The 22,500-nt window shown below is 47.9% G+C and overlaps 2 protein-coding genes and 1 long non-coding RNA gene across 3 annotated transcripts in view; 1 reads left to right on the forward strand and 2 right to left on the reverse strand.

Annotated features, from left to right (window-relative positions):
* rheb (Ras homolog, mTORC1 binding) overlaps window position 1 on the reverse strand; it is a 5,483-nt gene extending 5,482 nt beyond the window's left edge. Inside the window, exon 1 of the mRNA XM_041065774.1 lies at window position 1. This exon is cut by the window's left edge and continues 126 nt beyond it. The gene's annotated coding sequence lies outside the window, so the exon portion shown is untranslated.
* A 238-nt stretch (window positions 2-239) lies between these two features.
* On the forward strand, window positions 240-4,081 carry eci2 (enoyl-CoA delta isomerase 2). Its single transcript, XM_041065745.1, has 11 exons — window positions 240-425; window positions 1,108-1,169; window positions 1,280-1,383; window positions 1,588-1,686; window positions 2,031-2,222; window positions 2,294-2,363; window positions 2,478-2,577; window positions 2,673-2,793; window positions 3,028-3,117; window positions 3,352-3,495; window positions 3,638-4,081. The coding sequence occupies exons 1-11, from the start codon at window positions 370-372 to the stop codon at window positions 3,791-3,793; spliced, it is 1,194 nt and encodes a 397-aa protein (XP_040921679.1). The 5' UTR covers window positions 240-369; the 3' UTR covers window positions 3,794-4,081.
* Window positions 4,082-11,573: 7,492 nt separating this feature from the next.
* Window positions 11,574-21,289, reverse strand: LOC121200467. Its single transcript, XR_005896537.1, has 4 exons — window positions 21,251-21,289; window positions 21,077-21,156; window positions 15,352-15,411; window positions 11,574-12,346 (listed from the first exon to the last, which is right to left on the reverse strand). It is a non-coding gene; the product is annotated as an uncharacterized LOC121200467 (long non-coding RNA).
* Window positions 21,290-22,500: the final 1,211 nt, after the last annotated feature.

Genomic DNA, 22,500 nt, shown 5'->3' on the forward strand with positions numbered 1-22,500 from the left:
GGTCCCACCGCACTACGAAGGAGCGCTCAATGCCGATTGGCCGAGCACACGCTCAGAGGCGGGTCTTTGTCGTAAGTCTGCGTTTTCATTGGTTTGAAAAGGACGCACCGCGGAAATAGGTTCTCAAAGCCTTCGTTCATTGGATTAATCTGAATGCCAGGCACTTCCCCCGAGCCAATGGGAGAGCAGAAGACAGTAAAGTGGGCGGGAGCAGCAGTGTAAACAGCCGCTCTCTGTTTAGAAATGAGCTGCCGTGGCTAAGCTAGCTAACCCCTCCCCGGCTCAGTCCGTCCTCCTGTCCTTTGGACCTCCTGCTCTTTGGGCCTCCTGCTCTTTGGACCTCCTTTGGACCTCCGGCTCTGGGTTTAAATGGCCGGCGTCGCCCTGCAGTGCTCCGGTCCCTGGCGTTTCGTCAAATTAAGAAGGTGAGAATAGGAAACTGTTACCACCGCTAACGCTCGTCCTGTTACAGCGCTGTACATACTGACTCTAACCTCACCGAGCTTAAACCTGAAGAGCTGGATATGTGTTTACTTCCGCTGTTTGCTGCCAGTAACATCTGTCCTGCAGCTGCAGCTAACGAGGCCGCGTTAGTCTGTAAATATAAGGAGGAAAGTTTCAGTAACGCAGCTCCGCAGGAGCAGCTGAAGTTAGCTGTGACCTTTGGTCCACATCCTCAGAGGATCAGAGGTGGAGGCGCTGACATGACCTGGCGTGCTGGGATTCATTCATGCATTCATTCATTCATAAGATAAAAAGGAGCTGTGCAGCAGGAGGATTTTTCACGACCTGGCAACCCAAACCTTGTTCTTAGAAATGTCTAATAACTCCACAGCATTATTTATAAACCCGTTAACTTCAGCTGATACAACCTTTAAAACGAAGTGATACCGAATAAATGCTGCCTGTCAGAAAGTGGTGCCCAGGTTTGTTTTACTACCCTGATCTTTGCTCACATGACTCCTTATTTTTCCGACCTCTACATTCATTCATTCATTCATTCATTCATCCATTCATCAGTTATTACCGTACATACAGGAGTTTCACACAGACCTAAAGCTGGTTCCTCTTTATGTCAGTGCACTGACTGTTTCCTTCTGTTTCCAGCTTGGTGAGACTTTCTACCATTCCCAGTCTGAAGTTCCACACCACAGCGTCTCCCATGATGGGTGAGTATCTGCTGGACGGACACAGTGGAACAGTCCAGCATTATAAGCGATTATAACGTTGGGTTGCAGATCATCGTTGCTCAGTGACAGTGATGTCGGCGTGTGTGCAGGTGCCACTGTGCAGCAGTTTGAGCAGGCGAAGAGCAAACTGTCCACGCTGAAGAACGACCCCGGCAACGAGGTCAAACTGAAAATCTACGCTCTGTTCAAACAGGTGGGACACGCTGCACTTCAGCTTAAATGAACAGATCTTTTCTTTTTGGTTGGTTAACCCTGTCATCCATTCATCCATCCATGTTCAGGTCCAGGTTGTGTGGAATGATTAGCCATTATTAAATTACATTCTACATGGAAATAAAAAGCCTTAAAACGACTAATACTAATTAATGTTGCTGATTTAATTGTCCTCGTCCTCCAGGCCACTCAGGGTCCCTGCAACACACCAAAACCAGGTATGCTGGACTTTGTCAACAAGGCCAAGTGGGACGCCTGGAAATCTCTGGGCTCCATACCACAGGTACGAGTGCTTTCCACCTTCTTATTTCTGTGAGACATTTCAAAATAATGCAGCGCCTGAAAGTGACGGCTGTGATTTAACCAGGAGAGAAAGATCGAACCTAAAAGACTTAACTAATCATCTGTATCTAACACTGAACGAGCAGCAGCCCTGCTAACATGTGCAGTGACATGTGCAGTGACGTTTTGGCCCTCATCATCCAGCTGGTCTGTGATCAGCCTTTCAGACGCTCAGCCTGGCTCTTCATCGTCTCGCCTGCCTGCTGCTCTGATGCTGAGCGTTAGTTTGGCTCATGAACTCAGGAAGAACCAGGCTCACTCGCATCTGTTTCCCCTGTCTCACAGGATGAAGCCAGGCAGCAGTACTGCGACCTGATTGGCTCCCTGGTGGAGGCAGAAGGTCCGAGCTCTGATCAGATGGCCGCAGAGCCTGCTGGGAGTGGGACCATGTACAAGACGCTTTTGCTCACCACTGAGGATGACATCACCACGATAAAACTCAATCGACCGGCCAAAAAAAACGCCATCACTACTGAGGTGTGTGTGTGTGTGTGTGGCATGACCTCGGAGGTGGTGGGTGGGTCCTCATCACTCCTGTTCTCTTACAGATGTACAGTGAAGTTATTGCAGCTCTGGAGCAGGCGGCTAAAGACGACTCAGTCATCACTGTGTTTACTGGTACACACACACACACACACACATCTGTGGCCCTTTATCAGGCCGATTGTGTTTGTCCTATTGTGTTAGACATTCTGTTAACACACACACACACACACACTCTCTTACCTGCAGGTGCTGGCGACTACTACTGCAGTGGAAACGACCTGACCAACTTTAAGCTGGAGGGAGGAGGGGTGGAGGAGATGGCCAGACGTGGTGGAGAGCTGCTCAGGTGATCACCAACCGACCGACCGACCGACCGATCGATCGAACATCTGTTTCACAGTTCAGTTCATCAGTTCATCAGTTCTCTCCTCTTCTCTGCAGACAGTATGTGAAAGCCTACATCGACTTCCCAAAGCCGCTGGTTGCTGTCGTGAACGGACCGGCTGTAGGAATCTCTGTCACTGTGCTGGGACTGTTCGACCTGGTGTACGCTACGGAGAGGGTACCGCACGCACACGCACACACACGCACACATGCACACGCACACACACACACACACGCACACACGCACGCACGCACACACACACACGCACACGCACACGCGCACACGCACGCACGCACACACACACACACATACACACACACACGCACACGCACGCACGCACACACGCACACAGAGCAGTGTGTGTTATTTCAGAAACAGGTCATCACATTAATCACTGACTCTCTGTCTCAGGCCACCTTCCACACTCCGTTCAGTCAGCTGGGTCAGAGCGCTGAAGGATGCTCCTCCTACACCTTCCCCAAAATAATGGGCTCCGCCAAGGTACACACACACACACACACACAGATACACACAACTTTTACTGTAGTAATGTTTTCAGTGTTTCTAGATAATAGGTAATAAACTGTTACTCTCTGTCTCTGTCTCTGTGTCTCTCTGTGTCTCTGTGTCTCTCTGTGTCTCTGTGTCTCTCTGTCTCTCTGTCTCTCTGTGTCTCTCTGTGTCTCTCTCTGTCTCTCTGTGTCTCTCTGTGTCTCTCTGTGTCTCTGTCTCCAGGCCAGTGAGATGCTGTTGTTCAATAAGAAGCTCACAGCGGTTCAGGCCTGTGAACTCGGTCTGGTCACTGAGGTTTTCCCCGACAGCAGCTTCCAGTCGGAGGTCTGGACCAGGCTGAAGGCCTACGCCAAGCTGCCCCGCAACGTAAACACACACACAGACACACACACAGACACACACACACACAGATATATACTGAGGATTGTGGACCTTTATCCTTCCTGACACACCTGATAATGTAAATTGTGATAACGTCCCCTGTCTCTGTCTTTTGTCTCTCTGTCAGTCTCTGGCTTTCTCCAAGCAGCTGATCCGCTCGATGGAGAAGGAGCGTCTGTACGCGGTGAACGACGCCGAGGTGGAGTGTCTGATAGGCCGCTGGATGTCAGACGAGTGTTTCAGCGCCGTCATGAGCTTCTTCCAGGCCAAGGCCAAGCTGTGAGGGAGGGACGGCCGGAGTGTGTGTGGCAGAGTGTGTGACAGAGTGTGTTTCTGACGTGAACATAATGTACAGGTGATTTCAGAAAACGAAGAGTGACATGTCCCCCCTCAGCTGTGCCGACTCCTCCAGCTGTTCTGAGGTGATTTCAGTGAATTCTCAACATGATCAGTGATTTTAATGTGATCACATGACGGGAACATGCTAATGCTAACGTGCCTTAAACACTGTAGAAAACTCATCGTTGTCTCTTCACTCTGTTTAATAAAAGCTGAACTTGTATTTACTGTGTTTTATGTGGTTGCTTGTGTTCACTCTGTCATCGTGTCACATGAAAACATGAATTCATCAGTGATCATCATCCAGTCATCTGATTGCTCTGTAGGAATCTGGAGTTGTGCCTCTGGGCAGTGGACGATGTGATGTGCATTATATATCGAATGAATGAATGAATGATGAACAACAGAAACCAAATGCAGCAGATGATACATGTGATGTGTATGTTCCACTGTACATGCTACACATATGACAACTCACCTGAGGCTCTGAGCTGAAACCTGTAGACTCTGATGTTCACGGCTGATCCAGCAGGTGGCAGCACTCACCTGGAAATGAATCACAGAGCAGACGGAACACACGACACCCACACACGAGGAAAGTTCATCTTGACGCTGTGATTCAACCATTCACCGTGATGATGATGATGCAGATTCATCCGTTCACAAACCTTGGCCTCAGTCCTGTGGATCTTCTCATGGACACAGATGGAAGAACGATTAAACAAGTGAAAAGAAAAGAATAAGTCTGAGACTCTTTGTCAGCACTTTGAGAATGAATGAATGAATGAATGAATTTCAGCTGGGTTTGATTTTTTTTCTGCAACATTCTGGAGAAAAACTCTTGATTCTTCATTTTAAAACCTTTTGGTTTCTTTGACCTCGCGCTGCTTTGAAGCCTGAACAGGAAGCAGGACGCTCCATCTCTCTGAGTTGTGGCCCCTGCGGGTCGCCGTACTTAAATTCCACTGTTGTCAAATTTAGCGATGTTGTCCTGAGCTTTGGGACGTGCACTCAGGTCTGCAGGGGCCTTTTAGCTCTTATTTATTTATGAGGGACGTCAGCGTGCTCTTTTTCTCCCCTTTGGTCTGAAATGTGTCGGCGTCCGCAGCCTCCCCTGAGCCCTGAACACAAACCCCTGACGTATAAATCTCAGCTCGGCCCTGAGCGGGAGCTGGACAACATGCGTCGCTGCTTTGACAAACAGCGCTGAGCTTTTACTGCAAAGGAAACGTCTGCAGGGGACGAGGAGACGACAGGAAGAGACTGAGCGTTCCCACACTGAAAAGAAGCCACAGAGTTAGAACATCTGTCTGTGCAGCGTCAGAAGCATCGAGGGTCAGTTTAATTTGCATAATGTAATGAAATGATAAACGTCCTCTGCAGGTTTAATTGAATTTCCTGGAAATTTCCACCGAGGTTATCAGGAAACTACCGACCCGGAAAACAAACTGTTACCAGGAATTTTCCTGACATTAAATCTTCTAATTAATTCGATGTTGAGCGACTTTAAGCCGCGGACTCGTTCAGAGTGGCCGAGGTGACATTTCAGGACACTTCCTGTGTGAGCTCACGTTTGTCCTCAGGAGAGAAACTTTGCAGTGAAACTTCTTTACATAAACCTCTGGTGTCATTTAAAAGCTGTGAGCTTCAGTTCTTCAGCAGTGGATTAGCTTGGTGAAGTAAAGCTGGATTTACTGTTGGAGTAAGGGGTTAACAGGGGTCATCACCTGTGTAGCTGCGTGTACATTCTCTCACCTGTGTGTCGGTTTGTCAGCGTGATTTCACAGATCTGATCCAGAGAGGCTCAAATGAACTGAGGTCCAGAACCAGGAGCTAAAGCTGGTGGAGAAATGTTCATTTCATTCGTTGTTAGAATTAAAAATATGATTAAAGCAGCTTTAACGACACAGAGGATGAAAAATAAGGAGATAAACTGAATTTTAAAGCGACCTGCAGCCGTGGGACACTTCCTTTGTCTTCGTGTGTCCGTTTGGAAAAGTTTGGGATAAAACACTTTTTGGTTGAACGTGTTTTTAGGAATTTCTCAAACGCTCGAGGAACATGAGCAAAAGCAGCTGCTCACACTGATCCCACTGTGTTCTTCTGTCTTCAGAGGAAGAAACGTAATATATTCCTGCACAACAGCCTTTTCAATCCAGCCGGAACATTTTGTGAGATTACAGTTTGGGGAGTAATTACTCTGTCAGACTCCGATCACATACGCCTCCACTTTCTTTAAATATTAGTAAAGAGGGAAGAAAAAAGTGCTGTGGCCGTGGTCGGTGTGCTGTCTCTCAGTCAGTGTGTGGCCTGTCGGGGGCCGAACACATCCTTCAAATGAAACACTAGACAGGTGTGTGGAAAAAACACTGCTGCCAAGTCTGCACTTTCACCATCCGCTCATCTCCTTCCCTCCTCCTCTTCCTCTCCGACCCGTCAGTCACATCACTCTGCTGCCTCCACCCACGCCCTCTGAGCTTTTCCTCCAGTTCAATCAATCAACCCGGTGTCTTCTTTATCTTATCGTTCTTCATTTCTTTCTCCTGTCAGTTCAGTTCAAAGTGTTTCTTCTTCTACACTCACGTCCTCCTGAGCTGTCCTCCCGGACGAAACTCGGTGGGTGATGATCGCTGGCTAAGTGAAGTCAGCAGAGTCCTGTGGAGGTGGTCGGGTGGAGCTCAGGATTTTGACACCAGAGATCCGGGTTCACTTCCTGAGTCCTGCTACTTCAGGATGGTTTGGATCCGTTTCAGGAGAGATCAGCAGCAGAACCATAACAATGCTCATCGTGGTTCTTTGGAGAAGAAGAAGAAAAAGCATCCTGTTTAAAATGCATCTGCAACAAACTGACTGAGGACTGAAGTTTGCATCCGTCTGTTTAAATCTGAAAACAAGTTTCTGTGAAAATGATTCGCTTCCACACACACGCTGGTTTCAGCAGAGACCGGACGGCGTACGAAACACTGTCACCTCCTTTCTAAGTGAAGGATCCTTCTACCTGTGCTGCCTCTGACAGATCCACACCTGTGAACACACCTGCTGATGCACAGTCTGGTTCTCATCTTCCTCTTAGGAAAGAAGCTGTTAAACGTCACAGACAGAACTTTGTTTTATTTCATTAGATTTTCTCTGTGGAACAAACTTTTTAGACGACCATGGGAAGAGCTGCTGTATTTAAAGGAACATTTCCCTCTCTCTCTCTGTCTCTCTCCCTCTCTCTGTCTCCCCCTCTCTCTCTCTCTCTCTCTGTCTCTCTCCCTCTCTCTCTCTCTGTCTCTCTCTCTCCTGTGGTTTGGGTGTAACTGTAGATCGGCCGAGCCAAAGGGAGCTTTCCCTCAAACTGTCAGGGAGCCAATCACAGGAGCCAGATGACGGGCGCTCCCCGAAGGGACCAATCATCCATCAGCTGCCGTGACATGCCTGATGACCCGCCATCTGTCAGAGAGAGAGAGAGAGAGAGAGAGAGAGAGAGAGAGAGAGAGAGTCACTGTTATTCCCTCTCTCAGTTCTATGTAATAATTCTAATATTATTTACTGGTATATTTCCAGGCCTCTGGAGAAAGGAGCTGCAACTTTTACTCAAATTTTCAAGAAAAAAAAACGAGTAAATGAAGAAGATGAAAGAAGACGAGTTGTTAAACAGACGTCAGACTCCAGCAGTTTCACAGAAACACTCAAACTTCAGACGACTTTCTTACAACAAACTGAGAATTTACAGCTAAACTTCAGTTTTTTTAGGAAAGAATGAAGAAAGTTTCCTGGAAACTTGCATGAAAATACTGAACCTTTAAAATAAACATTGTATTAGAAGAAAAACAAATATAGAAGGAAAAGTAAAGGTGAAGAGGGGAAAGAAAGTGATGAAGGACATGACGAAGGAGCATGGGAAGACAAAGAGGGAAATGTAAATGAAAAAGGAGAGAGAGGCCGAAGAAGAAATGTGAATGGAGGAAAACAAAAACAAAAAAAGGACTGAGGGAGAAAGAACTGGTAAAGAAAGAAAGAAGTCGGAGAAGAAAAGAGGAAAAATCAGGACGGAGGGAACGAGAAAGGGAATGAAGACAAAGGAGGACAGAAGAGGAAGACAGTCGTCCATCTTCATCCTCCATTAGCTGAGATCTCCATTAACTGCTGATGGATCGTTGTCATGAGAGACGCTGGCCTCCAGAGGTCAGAGGTCACTGAGGTTTAAAAACACTCACCTGAAAACTGTTCAGAGACACGTTTGTCTTTTTCATCCGTCCATCTTCTTTCTGCTCATTCACTATGAGATAAAACCAGACTCAGGTCCAGTCCACATGAATCCATCCCTCAGAAGAGACAGACTCCACGTCCTCATCATGAGTCCACGCTGTGACTGTGTATCATGGACGGTGAGCTGGGAGTTCAGGTGAGGTTCATCAGGGACGTGTTGTTTTCCTGGTACAACGCGTACGAGCCTGTTTCCTGTGTAACATGTACATCACCTCATAGATCAACGCTAATGTGCAGAGCGGCGTTCAGAGGCGGGGCGCTGCAGGGGGAGCACAGGGTGAACAGGTTCAACGCAAAGAAGCACAGGAGCAGATAACGCTGCGTTCAGGTCCGCTGGGAATCCGCGTCGACTCGGAACAGTGTTTGTGTGAGAACTCGTTTGAAGCGTCGGGCTGGAGGTTTGTCTTCATGTCATAGTTATTCTCAGCCTGCAGACGCTCGGCCCGTGGTTTCCTGTGGTGAACCGTCCACACTGCATCTTCTTCCTTCTGTGTTGTGATGTCTGGACCCGGTCAGATTATGTTCAGGTTGATCAGTCTGAGGTGATCTGATCCGACTCTCAGCTCAGAAACACAGGCTCAGTCCAGCAGCCGCTCCAGGAGGACGGAGGTTATCCAGGGACAGAGTCTATAACACCTGCATCAGGGCAACTCGCCCACTCAACCAATCAGATCGATGCTTTTCCAGCTTGACTTCCTTCAACCGAGAAACACTTCAGAGCAGAAACACCGAGAAAACAGAGCTGGATTCACCTGAGCCAGGAGGAGGAGGAGGAGGTGGAAGAGGAGGAGGAGGAGGAGGAAGAGGAGGAGGAGGTGGAAGAGGAGGAGGAGGAGGAGGAAGAGGAGGAGGAGGAAGAGGAGGAGGAGGTGGAAGAGGAGGAGGAGGAGGAAGAGGAGGAGGAGGTGGAAGAGGAGGAGGTGAAGGAGGAAGAGGAGGAGGTGAAGGAGGAAGAGGAGGAGGAGGAGGAGGAAGAGGAGGAGGAGGAGGAGGTGAAGGAGGAGGAGGTGGAAGAGGAGGAGGTGAAGGAGGAGGAGGTGGAAGAGGAGGAAAGGAGGAGGAGGTGAAGGAGGAGGAGGAGGAAGAGGAGGAGGAGGTGGAAGAGGAGGAGGTGAAGGAGGAAGAGGAGGAGGAGGAGGAAGAGGAGGAGGAGGTGGAAGAGGAGGAGGTGAAGGAGGAAGAGGAGGAGGAGGAGGAAGAGGAGGAGGAGGTGGAAGAGGAGGAGGTGAAGGAGGAAGAGGAGGAGGAGGAGGAGGAAGAGGAGGAGGAGGAGGAGGTGAAGGAGGAGGAGGTGGAAGAGGAGGAGGTGAAGGAGGAGGAGGAGGAGGAGGAGGTGGAAGAGGAGGAAAGGAGGAGGAGGTGAAGGAGGAGGAGGAGGAAGAGGAGGAGGAGGTGGAAGAGGAGGAGGTGAAGGAGGAAGAGGAGGAGGAGGAGGAGGTGAAGGAGGAGGAGGAGGAAGAGGAGGAGGAGGTGGAAGAGGAGGAGGTGAAGGAGGAAGAGGAGGAGGAGGAGGAGGTGAAGGAGGAGGAGGAGGAAGAGGAGGACGAAGAGGAGGAGGAGGAGGAGGAGAAGGAGGAGGAAGAGGAGGAGGAGGTGGAGAAGGAGGAGGAAGAGGAGGAGGACGAGGTGGACACTGAAAGTCACTGATTCGTTGATGAAGAACGTGCAGGAGCTAATGAAGAAGCAGCAGGTGTTTTATGATGTAACATGAATAAACCGTAGATTTACCTGAAGGTCGGCTGCAAAGAGAAAAACAGAAAAATACTGAAATTAATATTTTCTGAGAAAAAAATAAGAAAATACAAAAGTTAGAATCGTAAAATCAAAGTAAAAACAAATTTTGTTCATATTTAATAAAATATAAAACTGAGGAGTTTCACCGTTCACAGTCGTGTTTGGAGAAGCAGCTAAAAATGATTCATTACTGATGAATCAGTTTGTGAAACAGCAGAAAAACTGCAGGTGATTTTTATAGTTGGACGTCTTCAGATGTCTCTGTCGTCCAACCCACAGTCCACAACCTGATAAATGCCTCAAACTGAAAACACATTATCTGTCAGGTGATCCATCGTGTCACCATCAGACCCGGCCGTGGGCTCAGTGCTGGACTCTGGACGCTGCTGAGGACACGCCTCCTGTTTCCTCACAGAGATCCTCCTCCGGCCAGAGACGCTGCTCGCTCTGCAATCAGCTCGACATTTACATTCAGAGGAGCATGCCGAGGCCGCTGGAATGCAAATTTACCCAGAGATCAGCTGGGGACACGCAGCCTCACACCTGTCCTCACATGACATTTAAAACCGTAATCAGCTGGGTTTCATCAGAGGAGCGTTCACAGGGTGAAACACACTCAGGTCTGAAGTTGTGTTGAACATCTGAGGTGTCTCAGTCCCTCCTGTGTCCTCAGCATTTTCTGAAAACCCTTTAAACTTTAAAGTGTCGGCCTTTAAAGTTCAGGACGTTTTAGATGACATCACACATCACCTGCTCCCGTGTTTGGAGGCTGTCAGCTCTGCAGAGGTGTCGTTGCCGTGGCCCTCACGCTGACCTGGTGGTTAGAAAAAAAAAAATGCCGGCGGCAGCGAAACGAGTCGACCTGAACCGGCGGTCATCTCAGGGCGCTCGCTCATCATCGGAAAAAAGAGAAAGCCTCATTGAGATTCAGAGGAGAGAAGCTCGACTCACCCCGACGTGACTCCTCTCTGCGGGCAAACCCACCGACCCTCTGCAGAGGCACCTCCTTCTCCGGCGCTCACAGGGAGTAATGACTCACAGTCGTACCCCACCAGCGGCCGGCTGCTCTTTCAGAAGCGGCTCTGTGGAGCTTCTGCTTCACTGACTTTATTGCATTGTGGTTTGGTTGTGAGGGGAGATCAAAGTGTGAGTGGAGGAGACTGTTTAAACTGGGAGCTCACCAGTCGACTACAGAACAAAACACATCAATTCATCCTTTAAATGTCTTTAATTTCTCCATTAAGATTCATTCCTCATTAAAATCACACGTTCACACAGTAAGGGTTAATATGGGAGTGACAGGCTGATGTGTTATTAATAATCCATCCAATGATTCCTGATAACTAAGGACTCCAGCGTGTTGCTGTACAGAGCCACGCCACCTCGTGCTGCTCTGGATTCAAACTCACACACGTCAGAGTGTGTGTCGCACTTTGAACTGATGTTTGTGTTTGTTTTATAGATTACGGTTGTTACACAGTGTGGAGTAACTTTGTTTGTGTTTGGACATTCATTCATTCACTCATTCATCGCTGCAGCTCACTGACTTTCTGGCTTTCTCACTCTGGTCACTCTCTCAGGTGCGTTTGTTTTCCCAGTCCCCGGCAGTGACACCTGTGCCGAGGCGTACCTGAGTGACCTGAGCAGATGTGACCCATCCGCCCGCCCACCTGCCCCCACCTGCCCCCACACGCCCCCACACTCCTTCATTAAAGCCAGTGAACCACTTCGACGAGTTCACAAAGACTGCACAGCGACTGCAGCCTCCACAGGTTCACACCAGGACACACACACACACACACACACACGTTTGAAGTGGCTGGAGGTGTTTCATTTCATTTCTCATTCTGTCCCTGTGTTTCTGAAGGAGACCTGCTCTGCTATGCATGAGGGACATTTTCATTTAACAGCTATTCGACCTACATACAAAATTACTGGAGAGAGAAAGAAAAGAGGGAGAGGATGAATGTAGAAATGGGGGCGATGGAGAGAGGTGTGGAAAGGAGACGAGGAAAGAACAGAAAAAAGAAAAGAAAGGAGGAGGAATAGGAGAGAGAGTCAGTGACTCACTGAGGGCTGAATATGAAATATGAAAACATGATTTTCTCCTACACTGCAGCCTGAAGGTTCACACCGTGAACTGAGATGAACTTCAGTCTCCAGTCCAGCTGGACCTCTCCGTCTCTCCCTCGTTTGATATGTGATATGAAGCATAAATATTTCCTCAGATTTTCTGGGATCACGGTTTTTAATTTTGCAAAGACGCTCTGACCTGAATTCTCCCCGGAAATTCCAACATGACCAACCATCGTGCAGCCAGTAACTCAGGCAGGCGGGAAAAGGCCAACCAGCAGCTCGCTGAGTCCTTATCATGTCTGCAGGGACACCTGGGAGTCACTGTCGTCTCTGTATGGACACCTGGGAGTCCAGCAGTCCTGGGATCCTGGGAAACCTGGATCCGGTGTCGTCTCTGGACACCTGGGAGTCACTGTTGTCTCTGCGTGGACACCTGTGTGTAAGTGAGAGATTTGACATGTGATGGGATTTACACACACTCCGTCATACTGTGGTTAAACTGTACGATGAGTATAAAACGTCCCTTGTCAGTTCAGCGTGTCGTCCGCCGCGTGCTTCGATCCGATCTATGGACTTTCCATCTCCTTCATGCTGTAAACCGTCCACAGGTGGACCGGCAGCTCTCAGACCAGCTCCTCTCTGCCTGAGCACGACGTCCCAAAACATTCATTTCATCTACATAATGCATCACAGCTTTTTCTGCTGGCAGCAGGAAGCATGTTTAAATGAAGATGTATGGGGCAGAGAGGCCGTTAGAGCTGCGGGTTTCACTCAAAAAGCTTCCTCACTTACATTATGCATCACTGTAAAAGCTACTGGACCATTTCTCACAGGTTTTAGGAGGATGAGGGGACGATGAGCCGAGGACACGCCGACTGAACAGAGAGGCTTCTCACCGTATGTCATCTTAGATCACGCTACCATCTGATTTTACACGGGAAACTTCTCATGGTGCCTCTGACACAGGTTAACGGCCGCTGATGTCCACTGATTATTGTTAGCATACTGATGAAGCGTGACAGGTGAGATCAGTTTCTGTTCCCAGGATGTTGAACCGGCTCAGGATCTTCTGACTGATGTGTTTCCATCTGTTTGTTGTAGTTTTCTTGTGAATTACAGGAATCCTGTGTCTCTTAAATCCTCGACAAACCTTCAACAGTTTGAGAAGGAGAATTTAAGCCCGTAGATAACGTGTGTGAACGAGCCCAGGACGCCGTCACTGGAAGAAAAAGAATTCCGACGGTCGCAGGGTTTAACTCTCAGTCTCAGATTTCTAAAACGTAACGCTGGTTTCTCCTCTCACGTATGGAAGACTAACGACCGTGTAACCCGTGTAAAATATAAATGCTCCGTTCCCTGCAGATGTCTCTGACTGAGCTCCTGTCAGCAGCACTGCTCTCTGGATTGAGCTGAAAGTGCAGCAGTGCGACACTGTGGTGCATTGTGGGAGAAACGGCGGCGGTCCCGGTGAGATGGAAACTCTGACGCCGTTAATCGTTAAACTGTGTCTGACTGTGATGCTGGACAGGTCTGTGTTACCTGCAGCCAGTTCCCACCAGCTATGAATGAATGAATACACAACGCTGTGGTGAAACTCTCCCTGCTGTGTGTGTGTGTGTGTGTGTGTGTGTGTGTGTGTGTGTGTGCGTGTGTGTGTGTTCTCCTTTGGGATTGCTGATTAGCATCATTAGCTTCCTGCTCACGCTCTCAGGCTCTGTGTTGTGGTTCTGGTCTGGCGGCCCGTCTCTGCAGGATTACGTCTCAGCTGAGCTCCCGTCCAACGTCCAGCTGCAGTGAACCCAGACACGTTCCTCCGTCCTCAGTGTCCACTCGATGCTGGTCAGCAGTAACTGGGTGTGTGTCAGAGGTACGGCTGCTTCTCTCAGCACAGAAAACACGGTCAGTGCTCCACAGCAGCTCCATGTGTGTTGTGATGGAACAGCCCACCTCAAACACGAGTATGTGCTGAATCATCTGAAACACACACACACACACACACACACACACACACACAAACACACGCACACAAACACACGCACACACACACACGCACACACACACACACACACACACACACACACACACACAAACACACGCACACAAACACACACACACACACACACACGCACACACACGCACACAAACACACACACACACACACAAACACACACACGGCCAGGACAAACAGCTCCCTGGGTGTTCAGTGCTGACTCGTCACTGCTGGAAGATTTTACAGGTGTTGGAAAAACACACACAGACACACAGACACACAGACACACACACACACACACACACAGGGGGCAGCCCTCACACACACTTCCTGGATGAGTGGTAACTCCTTTTATGGTCATCATTAACAGGGAAAGTCCTCCTGAAAGATGACGTCATCCTTTCATCTCCCACCGCCGACAGTCAGAATGACTGTGTGTGTGTGTGTCTGTGTGTGTGTGTGTGTGTGTGTCTGTGTGTGTCTGTGTGTGTGTCTGTGTGTGTCTGTGTGTGTGTCTGTGTGTGTCTGTGTGTGTGTCTGTGTCCAGGTCTGGACTCTACTGGACCTCTGAAGGTCTCTGTAGCATCTGGCACCACGTTGCTGGCAGCAGATGGCTGAGCTCCTGTACCTGAGCTGCGGTGCACCTACATGTTTCTATGTTCCACCTACATGAAAACCCTCAGAACCGTCCACACTTTGGCCCAATGGAAACATGAGAACATTAAATAACCGACGTTCTGACCGAGCCCTGGGGAACGCCGCACAGCATGTCCGTCCTCTCTCACGCACATTTGTCATTTCTGCTTTTTAGAAAAACAAAGAAACATGGAGGACAGATTGCGGCGCGTTACAGAAGCTGAGCCGAGTATCAGGGAGTCGAACAGAGGCTCGACAGGAAGTGATGTCAGGTGCTGTGCTCTGTGCAGCGGCGTGTGTTGTCTGATGTGTGTCGAGTCATCAAAGCACACATCAGGTGTACTGTGTACGATGATGCTTCGGGAAGTGTGTGTTTGATCTTTGCTGAGTCATTAAAGAAAGTGAGTGCAGCCGACACCTTGTTGTGGTCACAGACTGATGTAAGTCCAGGTGTGAGAGTGTGTGACCTCATGACCTCGTGTGTGTTCCCAACATCTGTGTTAAACCGTTCAGCGTCTGATCATCGCCTTCAAAGCGTCCTGTCTGCTGTGGTTATTCATCAAACACGCTGAGCTCACAGGAAGTAGAATGGATTTAGGGGAAGTGAAGGAAGGTCGGCTGGGATACGGCCTGGAAATGGATTTTTCTCGTTGGACAGAACCAGGTGAAGCTTGTCTAAACACATACTGGACCTGGTGTATCTCTGTTTTAGGGGAGTCTGAATAATACTCTACTCAGATCTGAAACAGGAGAATAAAATGTGCCACAGATTTAACTCAGTCAACTTAAAACACTCAAAACATCAAACGCACCCTGACTGAACTGTAGGATTCCCTCTCTCCAGCGGTGGATGAACGTCAAGGATCCAAAGTCTGTTCAGAAATCAGAGGAAAGAAAAGTTCACTGAAAGAGCAATCATCAGATTCAGCCTTGTTCTGTGGCGTCAGTGATCCTGTCTGCACAGCAGGAGCAGAGCTGGAAGAAGGATTCAGAGACGCACTTCAAAGCAAATGAACCTGAATTATAAAATGGTACGAAAAGAAAAAACTGAACTACAAGAAGCTCAGTTTGTACTTAAATACTGTACGTGAGTAAATACACTGATAAAAAAAACCATGCTCCTCGTAGCTGCAGAACTTCATTGAGAATCCTGCTGTTTTTAAGTTTCCTTCAGTGTCACAGTGATGCAGTGACAGGAGTCAGTACGTCCATGGGTTCCCTGCAGACAGGAGCTGATCACAGCTGATTCAGCTGCTGTTACGGGGCTAAAAACATTATGGGAACATTTCAGAAACTTTGGGAAAACGTCTGGGCCACAGTTTTGGAAAGTCTCAGAAGGACGAGGTGAAAAATCTGAGCGTTGTTCTCTCTTCAGTTTGTTCCGATGTAACCCCACCAACACACAATGTGACTCACACACACAGATACACACACACGCCTGCACTAATGCCTCAGTGTGAGTAACAGTGTGATCCATGTAGCTGTGAGAGTGAGTGTGTCCTGTTTGATCCTTACAAAGTCATCAAAGAACAGGATTAAAGCCTCGGCCTTGTTGTGGTCAGAGGGAGGGCTGACACACACACACACACACAGATGTTCTGCGTACATTAATCCTGTCCATCCTCACCTGTGTCTCTTCTTACTCAGACAATGAACAAAAGAAAGAAAGAAAGAAAGACAGAGTCAGGCAGTGAGAAGAGGAAATAATAAAGAACAGGGAGAAAAGTATGAAAACGGCTGGTGGCCTGACAGAAAGCAGACAGAGAGCAGAGGACAGATGCAGCAGAGGACAGATGTCTTCAGACTACAATAAAAAGAAACTGGAGCTGATCTGTGACTCTCTGAGGACAGACGAGAATCTGTGTTCATGTCATTCATCTTCTGCCAGGACAGTTACCAACATGTGCAGCAGGTTTTTAATGTGTCCTGGCACAGATGTCAAAACCAGGACATGTATTTGACATGTCCCCTTCACTTTAATTGTTTTAGCTGGGACATGTTTATTTACAGGTAATATTCTCAGAAAGTGTGAGAAGCATAAAGGATGAAGTACGCGATGGTTGTAAGGGTTGAACACATGGTTAGACAGAGACATTAGTCTGGTATTAATGCTAAATACTGGTGAATACTGTTGGTATGGTGAGCGGCTGGTTGTCATGGTGACTGTCGGGATTCTGGGTGGGAACCCTGTTTTTACGGGGGAGCTGTAGCCCCGCCCTCTGCACGGCAGAGCAGGTGACAGCTGTGGTTTATATTCGTTATACTGATCTGTATTTGTATTTATGGATTGAATAATATTCTTCCTGCGTGAGTCTTTCTCTGTTGGTCTCTGACAGTTTGTAAAAGTGTGTATTCGAGTTACATAAAGTCCTGAGACATCGCAGGAGATGAAAGCCTGTGAGATAAAGTCATCAAAAATGCATAATATTACATAAACTCTTCTCAAATTACATCTGAGGCTGAATAATTCAGCACACGCAGTCATTAAACAGCGCTTACAGGAGGAACTGTACAGAGAATCATCTGGAAAAAGAGAGAGATGAAAAAGGCAGAGGGCCCAGTGCAGGCGGGTCAAAGTGTGTATTTATGTCAGAAGCTGTTTTGCAGTAAATGCAGATTTTTTTCGGTGTGTGTGGATTCAAAGGAGACGTGTTTGCTCCACTTACAGTCTGAAGTGCTCCGAGTATAAATAGGACGATAAATTAAACAGAAAAACCACACGTGGGTCAAAATGTGGATTTTCAAACGAAGCAAAGCAGCAATTACAGGCAACAATGGAGAGTCAGGTTCCACCTAAACACACAAACAAAGCCGTCTCTGTCATCACACCTCACACACCGTGACACATGGGCCTGTCTCATACGTGACTTTCCTAAAATTCAAAGACTCTGATTAACCATCCTCATTCTTCCAGTGTTACTCACACAGACGGAGGAAGACGCAGCAAACGCACACGGTGGAAACGTGACCCAAACCCTCCACAACAAACACACAACAACTCACTTTTCAAAAAACAAAAAACTCAATACAGCAGATGCAGCTCAGGTTTCTGTGCAGAGTTTCGTTAGCATGTGCTGAGCAGAAGCATTTTAGTTTAAAACGTTCCAAAAATACGTGCGACACCACAGTGAACTGAGCCGACCGTGGTTTCCTGCCGGGGGCAGGTGGTGAGAGCGGTCGCTTGCTGAGAGCGTGGTAGGAGGTCCAGCTACGCCCTATGGGAAGTGCTGCACCCTCACACTTTCATGTCGGACTGAGGGCAGACCAGATGCTACAGCGGCTCACTGTCGCCTCCCATGGTACGAAGTGGTATTACAAGACGGGGAGGGCTGTGGCTCGGCGGTTAGCATGCTAACAGAGGCCACTGACATCAGGTCAGAGCTGTTATCTGTCCACATTCTGTTGATGATCAGTTAAAGTTCTTAATGTTTTAAAGTAAAATGCTTAGTTTGAGTTAAACATAACGATCCGTGTCAGAGCGCCGCCTCCTCCTCCACGGCCTCACAGAGCGAGTCGGCCAACTCCTTTCCTTTTCATCTACAAGTGAAACTATTTAAGAAAGTATGTGAGTCCACCCGGAGGGCTGAGCTCAGACGATTAGGAGGATTAGGAGCTTAGAGCAGATGTTTGGACACACAGCACACACCTGCAGTCGGACTCTCCCCTCAGCTGCCCCCGTTTCCACGGGATTCTCCGCTGTTTGACCTGTGGTACGTTTTTTTTAACCAACATTCAACAAGCATTAAAACGTTTTTATCCAGCTTGTTTTCTGAGGTTCATTAACCATGAATGGTTAAGTCTCAAATCCGGTTTAAAACACCAGCACTGACACTGCTCACGTATGCATTACACATAAATAAGAAAATACATTACTTTACTAATTACTCAGCATTAAAAGTCTATACACGCTACAGACGGGAATATGGGACGCAGACATGCTCCACACATGCACACTGGAAAACACGTTTGTTGACTCTGACTCTGACCAAAACTCAACTCTAACCTGAACCCTAAAACCAGACAGTTTAAGGTGAGTCAGTGTCAAGTGTCCTCACTGTACCAGAGTGTCCTCACACTATGCTCAAATTGATCCTCACAAAGAGAGATCTAGTATGTAGACACACACACACACACAAAAGGAAAAAGAAAAGTAAGAAAAAGTGATAAGAAGACAGAGAGAGACAGAAAAGGTCAGTGGACGGACAAATGAGCGGAAACAGCAGAGAAAAAAACGAACGAAAGAAGAGAGAAAAGAGCATCAGACGAGAGGGAGCTGACAGGTGAAGACGGGCGATCGATGCCAGCCGAGATCACAGAGACAGGTGGACCATACCTGCGGTGAGTCATCGCTCTGCGTGCGTGTGTGAAGTGAAGAAGAAGGAGCAGGGAAACCTGATGTGCGTCACTGCTTTACATCCCTGTGTTTCCTGTTTCAGCTCCCTGTGCTCCTCTGGGGAGCTGGTATTTCAGCTGCAGGTCGGAGACGCGCTGCAGGTCGGAGACGTCCTGCAGGTCGGAGACGTGCTGCAGCCCGGCTCCTGCTGAAATATTCATTTGTCTAATATTTGTAATTATTGATACAGACAGCTGCAGACCAATCACACAGCTCCGTCTGGAAAACGGTCGTGATGCGGAACATAACCAGCCTGTAGGTAAAACGTGCTCCTCATGCTCGGAGCAGGACACTCGCTGGACGTTGGGATCAAACCTGTGACCTTTTCCTTGTGAGAGGCTTTTACAGCTTCGTTTTCAGTGCGAGAAGCAGATCTTTGTGTTTTCACACAGTCTGAGTGCCCAGCTGTGAAACCACATCATTCTCCTCATGGTTTCCTAACTGCAGTTTGTCTTTCCCTTCTCCACCCTCTCTGTTTCTCACATAATTCCCCCTGTTCCTTGTCATGTTTGGACAGATCGCATACGGTGGTTTGGCCTGAATTTATGCTGTGGTCAGGAGGTTTCTCAACACTTCTCTCTCTCCACCAACAAGTGCTGTTTCTGAGAACTGCATCAGCGCTGAGAGGAGAAATGTGCTCATGCACACGACTCTGGTAATGGTGATGGTGACGGTGGAGTGCAGTGACACAGGAAAGGCTCAGTACAAATATGATTTAGTGTGTACAAAGCATCCTGCAGAGTCACGGCGGGTGTGTAGTTTCTGACGGTCCGGCCAAACCACGAGGTGGGCGTTCAGACTGTGACGGGACCGAGGGAAAACCAGGACCTTTGACTCAACCGCTGCTGTCATACAAACTGCAGCAGAGAAAGAGTCTGATCTCACTGAGATGCACTGAACCCGGCTGAGAGATGATGGAAGTGATGGAAAGAACAAGTCAGTGAGTCAGAGCTGTCTGGATGGATGATCTGCAGGCTGCAGAGTCCAGATGACCTGCTGGGTCTGCAGGTCTGCTGAGAGTCTGAGCTGCTCTGAGGGTCCAGAGCTCCAACGACAGCTGGAGGGTCTACGTGACGTTAACTTCTGTCAGTCTGCAGACAGAAAACCAACCAGCCTGAAATGACAGGATGTACCTGAAAAGGTGATCATAAAAAACCTCAACAGCAGAACCTGAGTAGATAACCAGAGGAGGCAGTTAGATTAGAGGCCTCTCCCTGTGCTGTAAGTACATCTGAGCATGTTTAAGTATGAGTCCTCCCTGTTTTCTGATCCTTTCCTGTGTTCATTTTCCTCCATGTTTTCCTGTTGTTGTTTCCACAGCATTAATTCCATCAGTACGACGACACACTCAGATCATGGGACTGGGATGTTACTGGAATGACGGCGACCTGGACAGTAAGGAGAGTGTCATCGGTGAAAACACTCATCCAGGCCAGCGTCTGCTCGCACGCCGACGTGTTCACGCTCTTATTACAGTCTGAGAAACATTAAAACCCTCAGCAAACAGATTTCAGCCTCAGGCTCTTCCACTCATCAACAACTGGAATGTCACCAGCGACTTTATTCTTTTTTAATTCGAAGCTGTTCTCAGGTCGTTTGTGGTTTGAGAAGCAGAGTTTTACTGAACATTAATGAAAACGACTGTGAGACTGTGGACTGAGTCAAACTGATGCTGCGTTTCCTGCATGAGAATCAGCTGCAACAAGTAAGAGAAGCAGAGTGTGCTCATTATTCCTGATTCCCAGGATTCTCCGGTTTTCACACACAGTGCTGACGCTCAGTTAGTCACCAGCTTCCCACATGACTCTTACCTTACGGTAAATTACAGAAACATCCTGGACTGAATGATAGCGCTCAGATAAACAGTGATACGCGCGGATCAAATGAGAAGAATTCTTAGCTGCTCTATGTCCTGTCAACATTTCATTTCCTTAAAAAGGCACAAACTGCAGCTCTGGAGGATGTTGCTTCATATACTGGAATCACTGGTGGAGGTTTGTGTATAAAACGACACTTTCATGACATTAATCACAAACTGAATGTGTTTAGCAGAGAGACCGTCTCTCTGCTGGGAGACAGTGAGACAGGCTGCACATTAACAGTGTGATACAGAAGGTTTGTCCTGAGTGGACACAGTTAGTTACCTGGATGTGACAGCACCTCCATGAATCCTGTTCAAGCTCTTCACTCTGATTGCTTCTCTACTGCTCTCTGATATTGGCTTCTACAAAAGTAATCACACACAGACACACAATTATTTTCCAGAGAAGCCTGAATGAGATTATGTCCTCGGCTACGTGCAGGTGAATCACACATACCTGGCATCACACGCACACCTCCTCCACAAGCCCCGAACGATGCCTTTAAAAAAGAATAAAGGAGAGAACATTAAAAAACACACATACTGTGTCGTCCACATTCACAGGGATGAAAACTGACTTTACTTTCTGTGCTATCAAACACTCACACTGGTTAGGTCAAGTCTATCTGACATGTTTTATATATATATATATATATATATATATATATAGAGTCAATCTTCAGCTCAAACAACACAGAGGACAGAGAGGGGTGGACAGAGGATAGCAAGGGGAACAGAGGACAGAAAGGTGGACAGAAAGACATTTTTAAACATACTAATTGACATGAGAAAATGATCAGATGTGAGAGGTAAAAAAGTGAAGAGCAACACTTCAGATTCCTGTAATTAAATAGTCCTTTGTGTGCTTATACTTTTACCTGTGAGCACAACATACATGCACCTGTACTGTCCTGTACTGTCCAGCTGACAGGACCGTACCATGTCCATAACATAAAAAGAGAGACATAACACTGGTTTCAGAGCATGCTGTCTGTGGAACACAGGTACACAACAGAGTTTCAATAACCGAAATGAAGCCAAACCAAACTCCACTGACAGAAACGAACTTTTTACACTTCCGTCTGTGTTTGTTAGCCAGGCCGAGCTAATGCTAAGGCTAAGGTTAGCTGCTGTGTCCTCTCTAAAGTTCACGCGACTCACTTCCGCATCGCTTTAACAACACACACGTGCCAGTTTGACTTCCTAACTACAGCGTGCACTTAAAACCAAACCGGCCTCGGTCTGATAAAACCACCGTTTGTGGTAAAAAGAGTAAAACACACCCGGCCTGCCGCTGGAGCGGGTCAGGAACGCCACACGCCAGCAATTAGTCGGCGCCCAGCAGTTCACGGTCATTTCATCTCGTCTAACACCGGAAGCGACGCGCGTGTAACCCTGCTGTGAGTCAGCGTTCGCGTTCTCGATGCGATGCGCGGCAAATAATTTAACAGAGTCTTTACTTACATTCAAAGCTGCAGGTCAAACAGCCATGGCGCTGAGAGCAGGTAGCTCAGGTGACGCAGGTAGCTCAGGTGACGCAGGTCCTGACGCATGCGCACATTGAAGTGCAAGGCACGGGTTTTTGGGTACTTTTTTTCATGTTTTTGATGATGAGCACCAGAGGTGTGGACTCGAGTCACATGACTTGGACTCGAGTCAGACTCGAGTCATGAATTTGATGACTTTAGACTCGACTTGACAAAATGT

This window comes from Toxotes jaculatrix, chromosome 20 (assembly GCF_017976425.1).
Source record: "Toxotes jaculatrix isolate fToxJac2 chromosome 20, fToxJac2.pri, whole genome shotgun sequence".
NCBI classification, from domain to species: Eukaryota; Metazoa; Chordata; class Actinopteri; family Toxotidae; genus Toxotes; species Toxotes jaculatrix.

Excerpts from the sequence above, each read along its gene's own strand:
- eci2 (XM_041065745.1), top strand. The coding sequence starts at position 370 with ATGGCCGGCGTCGCCCTGCAGTGCTCCGGTCCCTGGCGTTTCGTCAAA. Across the intron at positions 1,170-1,279 it reads CACAGCGTCTCCCATGATGG|GTGCCACTGTGCAGCAGTTT; the intron begins GTGAGTATCTGC and ends GCGTGTGTGCAG. Across the intron at positions 3,496-3,637 it reads ACGCCAAGCTGCCCCGCAAC|TCTCTGGCTTTCTCCAAGCA; the intron begins GTAAACACACAC and ends TCTCTCTGTCAG.